Source organism: Chelmon rostratus, chromosome 23 (assembly GCF_017976325.1).
Source record: "Chelmon rostratus isolate fCheRos1 chromosome 23, fCheRos1.pri, whole genome shotgun sequence".
Classification (NCBI taxonomy): Eukaryota; Metazoa; Chordata; class Actinopteri; order Chaetodontiformes; family Chaetodontidae; genus Chelmon; species Chelmon rostratus.
This window is the reverse complement of record NC_055680.1, coordinates 19,504,772-19,512,467: the sequence shown is the minus strand read 5'-3', so window position 1 is coordinate 19,512,467 and position 7,696 is coordinate 19,504,772. Positions and strand designations below refer to the sequence as shown.

At 42.3% G+C, this 7,696-nt stretch overlaps 1 protein-coding gene across 2 annotated transcripts in view; it reads left to right on the top strand.

The window, feature by feature from the left end:
• LOC121626455 (voltage-gated potassium channel subunit beta-3) overlaps positions 1–2,596 on the top strand; it is a 25,283-nt gene extending 22,687 nt beyond the window's left edge. For both annotated transcript variants that reach the window (XM_041964981.1, XM_041964982.1), the window contains exons 11-14: positions 735–829; positions 956–1,076; positions 1,518–1,606; positions 2,504–2,596. In XM_041964981.1, coding sequence (XP_041820915.1) covers positions 735–829; positions 956–1,076; positions 1,518–1,606; positions 2,504–2,596 — 398 coding nt within the window. The remainder of the gene's footprint in view (positions 1–734; positions 830–955; positions 1,077–1,517; positions 1,607–2,503) is intronic.
• The last annotated feature ends 5,100 nt before the right edge of the window (positions 2,597–7,696 follow it).

Sequence of the window (7,696 nt, the reverse complement as noted above, 5' to 3'; positions counted from 1 at the left end):
AGAAGTTGTTAGGTGGTTGTTGTTAATGGTTGCTAGGGTGTGTTCAGTGTAGTGTCTGGTGTTCTTGTTTGTTTGTTTTAAAGCCTGAATTGTTTCGAAGCTCAACTCTTCATTATTTCAGATTTAATGAGAATAACTGTGACATTTGGGGATTTCTTCAGTGGATCTTTGAATTATTTGACCTTTCATACATTTTAAATGCCGGTTCAGAGTTTCAGAGTTAAATATATATATATATATACACACACACAGTATATATGAGTGTTCCTATTACAGTACGAACTTTTTGCAGTCGGTCGGTTCTTGTCTCTGATGTTTGAGATCTGCCCCTAAATTTTAGCTTCTAGCTCGAGTTAGCTTAGCATTAGCATTAGTTAGCTTAGCCCGTCAACTAAACCCTGCTGACTACAGGATGGATTGAGTACTAGCCCAGCCTGTGACATAACGACATGCTCCATTTATCAACTGTGGAGTTGTTTCTCTTTTGGTGGATTTTCCGCCGTGTCCGGTCTTTGTGCTAAGCTAGGCTAAACACGTTCTGGACACAGAGATGAGACTGATCTCCGACAAAAAAAACACAGTATTAAATGTTGTACTGTGTCTTTAACTGAGATGGTGGACAGTTGGTGGTGTGGACAGTTAGTCCCAGCTGAAGTCAGCAGCTGTTCAGGTCCAGGTCTAAATATAGACCAGGTTAATGAAGTGCTTCAACATGAGGTCTGTGTGTCCCTCAGGTGTCGGAGCCATGACCTGGTCCCCGTTAGCCTGTGGTCTGCTGACGGGAAAGTACAATGAGGGGGTCCCTGAGAGCTCCAGAGCTGCCATGAAGGTCCTCACAAACCCACTGAAACACACCGTAACACACACTCCACCATGATCAGTGGTACACATCCATCTGCAGGACGAGAGACCATCTGTTACCGTGGTGATCAATACACTGCGTGTGTGTGTGCAGGGCTATGCGTGGCTGAAGGAGCGTTTCAGCAGTGATGAGGGAAAAAAACAGCTCAGCAAAATCAAAGAGCTCCACCTGCTGGCCGACAGACTGAAGTGTACTGCTGCTCAGCTCGCTATAGGTACACCTGTCTGTCTGTCTCTGTCTGTCTCACTGTTTCTCTCTGTCTGTCTCTCTAGTTGTCTCTCTCTGTCTGTCTCACTGTTTCTCTCTAGGTGTCTCTCTGGTTGTCTCTCTGGTTGTCTCTCTGTCTCTCTAGTTGTCTCTCTGGTTGTCTCTGTCTGTCTCTCTAGTTGTCTCTCTGTCTGTCTCTCTAGTTGTCTCTCTGTCTCTCTGTCTGTCTCTCGGGTTGTCCCTCTGTCTGTCTGTCTGTGATTGTCTGTCCTAAAATGTCTCCTCAGGTTGGGTTTATCTGTCTTTGAGCTTCTGTTCTTGTGTTTCTGTCTCGCTCACATTAAACTACTTGATGTTTGAGTCACATCAGAGCATCTCAGCTTCTTTCTGTAATTGGCTGAAAGACGTGATGGACTACATGCTGGACTCAGACCTGTCTCTCTCTCAGCCTGGTGTCTTCGTAGTGAAGGCGTGAGCTCGGTTCTTCTCGGAGTCTCCAACACAGAACAGCTGCTGGAGAACCTCGGCTCTCTCAGGGTACAGACAGGAAGTGGTGGAATGTAACTAAGTACTCAGGAGGCAGGGCCACAGGTCGTCCACTGATCTGAAGGTCGGGGTTCGATCCCCGGTCTCGCCAATCTACAGTTGCTCCCGATGCTGTACATCAGTGTGTGAGTGTGTTAATGCTCACAATGAGCAGGTGACCGCGTGTGAACGGGTGAATGCTGCCGTGTGTGAACGGGTGATGTAGGCTCATGGTGTGCTAGAGAAGACTTCTCTATAAATACAGTTCATTTACATGCACTCAAGTACTGTATTTAATTAAATTTGTGACATACTTACTTTAATACTGAACTTTAATATTTTACGCTACTTTCCCCTTGTATATCACACAGTATGTGTATATGATGTGATGCAGTACTACACCAGTCATGTACTGGGTAGCACACGAGATTCTCTTCATATTTATCAGATTATCAGAGAATAATCTGATATTCTTTGATAATACAACTCTGATTAAGGAGCCGTTCTGCCTTCTGAGTACTTTTACTTTTGATATTTGAAGTACATTTTGCTGATCATTTTTCTGTACTTTTATTTAAGTTACATATTTGACTTGTAACATAGTATTTTTAGACTGTGGTATATACTTTTACTTCAGCAGGGGATCAGAGTACTCATGATCGTGAAAACTAGCATGCTAACAGTCAGCCATAAACTAGCATACGAGGTACACTATGTGGCCAGAAGTATGTGGACGCCACAAACAGCCTGAACGCTGCAGGGATGTGATCGGTAAAACGTTCCCGTCACTGGAACTGAAAAAAACAGTCCAGCTGTCCACATACTTTTGGCCACATGTCAAAATATCTCGGTTTATTGGAGCAAAGTGACGACTGTGATCAGTCCACTTCCTGTCTTTGTGTGCTGCAGGTTCTGACTCAGCTGACTCCGCCTCTCATCGCAGAGATGGACGCGTTGCTTGGCAACAAGCCGCGAACCGGCAAAAAGGAGTCGAGGAGCTGAGGAGGAAGAGGAGGAAGAGGAGGAAGGAGCTTAAAACTTTAATCATTCAGAAAACTGAGAACAAGATGGCTGACAGGAAGGAGCGACACTGAGGAGAGAGGAAGGAAGGATGACAGTAAAGGGAGGAAGGACTCGAGGAACAACGAATCATATTTAGTCTTCAGGGACGCAGACGGTCACGCAGACGTCCTCGTCGTCATGGAGAGGAGATCAGATGAGAAATATATCAGAAATATTTATTCTTATATTAATCTGAAGACGTGGGTCCAGAGCCTCGTGTCGACTTCCTGTCTCGCGATTCTACAAACATCCGTAATTCAAATGTGGACGAATGGACGGAAACCTTGCTGTCGTCACGGCAACAGAAGCAGAAATGAAGTCGTTTCATTGACTTCTGGTTTGAAAAGGTTTTGGTTTCTGATCATCGTTCACATTCTGTGTGACTGTGAGTGCTGACAGCCAATCATATCTGTCCTGAGCGGCTGTACGGAAGCCTGTTAGGGCCAAGAAGAAAACCGACACGTGATAAAACATGAAAACATTCATTTACTTTACTAAGACAAAACTGTCCTCAGCGGTTCTTAGAATAAGAACAAAAATCCGTTGTTCAATGAAAAGACATCATCACATGACGTCAGTAAACGTCCTCGTTATGAAGCAGAGTCAAACCTGAGGCGGAGACATTCGTGTAACAGCAAACAGGAAGTGAAGTCCTCGTGTTCCTGACGCTTCGTTCAGAGTTTCTGTTCGTGAGCAGAGATTCTTTGGTTCAGGCTTCTCACATTTAAGTCAGTCACGTCTCTGAATCAAATCCCGATCAGGACGGAATAAATCACACTTCTGAACCTCCTGAAGTATTTTTACTTCCTCCAGTTTCATTTGGCTTTTATTTCAAAATAAGAGTCCAGTGTGGTCCAGATAAATCATTCCAGGATTCATCAGATCAGTCACAGTTGTGATTCTAACAGGAAGTCAATCTGAACTTTATTTTGACAGAAGTGTTAAACTCAAACAATAGAGAAGCGTTGAGATATGAATCAAAATCACAAGTGTCAGAGAAAACAAATAAAATCATCTCATGAGACTCGTGGTTTTGTTACCTGAGTCTGAACATCGTTCTCACGGAGGCCGCCATGTTGCACCGCCATGTTTCTATGGGAGCCCAGAGTGGACAAATAACATTTTTACTTTTTACCATTCCTTTTTTTCTTTTTTGGAACTAACGGGCTTCTGTACACGCTGCTTTCATTTCAAAATAAAAGCCTGCTGTTAGCCGACATAACTAAGGTCATAACAAACGGTCGAGGCTGCCGCTGCCTGTAAACCAGGCATGTCAAACTCATTCCATAAAGGGCCGTGTGGCTGCAGGTTTCCGTTCCAACCAAGGAGGAGCACACCTGGCTGGAATCAATTAATCAGCTGATCTCAGTCTTCAGCTGATAACTAAGTGATCCCTTGATGTTGATTGGTTGGCCTGGTGTGCTCCTCCTTGGTTGGAACAAAAACCTGCAGCCACACGGCCCTTTATGGAATGAGTTTGACATGCCTGCTGTAAACCATGTGACGTCACCACGGTAACGCACGTCACCACGGTAACACATGTCACCACGGTTACAGCTGCTGTCTGTCTGTACGAGGCTCTGAACTCTCCCGTATCCTCTGACTGTACTGCAGTATATTAATGAGTATATTTACTATAGAATATAAATCTATATTTTATGAATGTAGTTCCTGTAGTCTTTACATAGAGAAGAAGATTTTAGTCTCGGTGCTCAACCTGAGGGGTCGTGACCTTTCAGAGGTCACAAACCATGATTCACACTTTTCCATTGATTTTCAGTGTTTTCAGGATTATTGCTTTCATTTCAAAATGAATGATGAATATAAAACAATATTTTAGCAAATTCAACTAAAAACTACACTGAATACTGAATGAGAAAAGTAAAAGTATCACCTCAAAACTGAAGTGCAGAACATTAAAACAGCTGTTTAGGAACTTAGTGCATATATTATTAATAAATACATTTTCTTTCATTCAAAAGAACAACAACATGATAAATATGTAAAAAAAACTGGAATCACTAAATAATCTGATAATGTTAATGTTATTATTGTTATTTCACTCTGATTTTTATTTAGTTTTTCTTTAGTTTCTCTTCACATTTCTGTGAAATAATGAATCACACAACAAAGATTTTCAGGAAGTTTGTTTTGTTTCCGTTTCATCTCGAAGTTTAACCCTTTAAACACACGTCTGCTCCACCAGGCTGACGTCACCGACATCACTGACCTCTGAACGGGACCATGTGACAGTTTCCATGACGACTGGCCGACCAGGTGGATTCTGGCTGGTCACATGGTTTCATTGGTTTCCTGCTCACTCTTTAACCCTTTCTACTCCTAATGTAAACAACACTACTGGAGAATGCTAATAAAGTTATTCAAATCAACACCTGGAAATCAGTGTCTGTCTGTGTCCAGCAGGAGGCGCAAAACACAAGTGACACAGATCAGTGGTGGAAAGTAACAAGTACAAGTACATTTATACTGCTGACAGCACTGCTGTACTTTACTACTGATACTACATGATGCTGACAGTACTGCTTTACTTTACTACTGATACTACATGACGCTGACAGTACTGCTGTACTTTTACTAGTGATAACTACATGACGCTGACAGTACTGCTGTACTTTACTACTGATACTACATGACGCTGACAATACTGCTGTACTTTTACTACTGATACTACATGACGCTGACAGCACTGCTGTACTTTACTACTGATACTACATGACGCTGACAGTACTGCTGTACTTTTACTACTGATACTACATGACGCTGACAGTACTGCTGTACTTTACTACTGATACTACATGACGCTGACAGTACTGCTGTACTTTACTACTGATACTACATGACGCTGACAGCACTGCTGTACTTTACTACTGATACTACATGACGCTGACAGTACTGCTGTACTTCTGATACTACATGACGCTGACAGTACTGCTGTACTTTTACTAGTGATACTACATGACGCTGACAGTATTGCTGTACTTTACTACTGATACTACATGACGCTGACAGTACTGCTGTACTTTACTACTGATACTACATGACGCTGACAGCACTGCTGTACTTTACTACTGATACTACATGACGCTGACAATACTGCTGTACTTTACTACTGATACTACATGACGCTGACAGCACTGCTGTACTTTTACTACTGATACTACATGACGCTGACAATACTGCTGTACTTTTACTACTGATACTACATGACGCTGACAGCACTGCTGTACTTTTACTACTGATACTACATGACGCTGACAGCACTGCTGTACTTTTACTACTGATACTACATGACGCTGACAGCACTGCTGTACTTTTACTACTGATACTACATGACGCTGACAGTACTGCTGTGCTTTACTACTGGTACTACATGACGCTGACAGTACTGCTGTACTTTACTACTGGTACTACATGACGCTGACAGTACTGCTGTACTTTACTACTGATACTACATGACGCTGCTGTACTTTTACTACTGATACTACATGGATCTGAGAATACTACTGTCCTTTTACCGCTGCAGGTCTACTGGCTACACACACACAGAAGTACCATAGTGAAAGTACACACACTCTTCTTTATATGTCCTGTGTATTTGCTTTATAACGAGCAGACGTTCAGCAGGAGGTCGTGGTGCAGCACAGGCCAGGTGTAAATGGGACCAATGAGGTCTCAGATTCACACTCAGGTCTGGTCAACCTTCACACGTTAATTGTGGCTTTGAGGCGTGAACACACTCCACTTCCTGTGTGACGGTTCTTCACTCATCTGACACGCTGTGCTGCAGATTTAGTCAGTTTGGTCTTTGAAAGTGATCATTTTATCTGCAGGTGAGGTGTTGCAGCCCACCTGTGCTTGTATTTCATCATCGTCCTTCCTGTTAACCGCTACGCTCACCAATAGAGAGGACCTGGATTCAGCGTGCGTGGTCTCTGGTTAGCAGACAGAACGATGGAGGAAGCTTCTCTTCAGTGGCTGCTCTGTGAGTAAACTCTGACACCTTCAGGTCTGTGATTAGAGGACATGTTTGGCTTTCACTGTCAACAGTAATAAGTTTTATCACTTCACTTCAATGCCAATCCTTGATGATTCCCCCGCCGGCTAGTTTTCTTAAATATTCTAACTATTCTTAAAAATCCAGAAATGTAAGCGTGTTTAGCGGCTGTACCGTGTTTAGAGTTTAATTCACTGCGTCCATGCTAACACTGAAACATACAACAGTATTTTGGAGTGTCTGAAGAAAAGTTGCTTTAACTTGTGAAATGTCACACCTGAGTGTTGTTTCCTCTCAGGGCTGACCACAGCGCTCTGCTGCAGACCCACTCAAGGTTAGCGCTCTGCATACCTGCAGCCACACAACACTCACTCACACCTTATTAAAATACAATGCTAGTTCATGATATAGAAGCAAACCTGTGTGAGAGGGCAAATACAAGCCTGTCTTAAATAAAGGCCTGCTCTTCTCTCATGACATTTTAAATTTATTTTTTAATCTTTATTTAAGCAAGGAAGCCTTGCTTTAATGGTTGGAGTACTGCATTCAAAATGTTACTTAAGTAAAATTACAGATGTTCAGCAAAATGAACTTAAAGTATTAGCAGCAAAAGTACTGAAAGTGTAAAAAGTAGAAAAAACTGAATGGTAGAAATAAACAAAAACTAAAAATGAATTTATCGCTGATGAGAAATAAAAAGTCACATAGTTACTTCATACTTAACATAAAATAATCTTCCCATGTTCAGACATACATGCACATGCAGTCTCATGTGAACTGAGAGTCTGGGATGGCAGGAAATGTCTGTGAGCCAATGAGCCACTTTCAGTTCAGAGGAAGAAGTGAAGCTTGTTTCAAAAATAAAAACCTGATTTGCTGCTGAGTAAAGAGCGGAAGTGGCAGACTCATACAGAACAAATATTCATAAGAAGGATCTCCTGCTGCATTCACTGTGCTGAATACATTTGTTTTGTGAGTAAACATACATGAAAAGCTTTGCCGTGGAATAATAAACTTTGTCATCT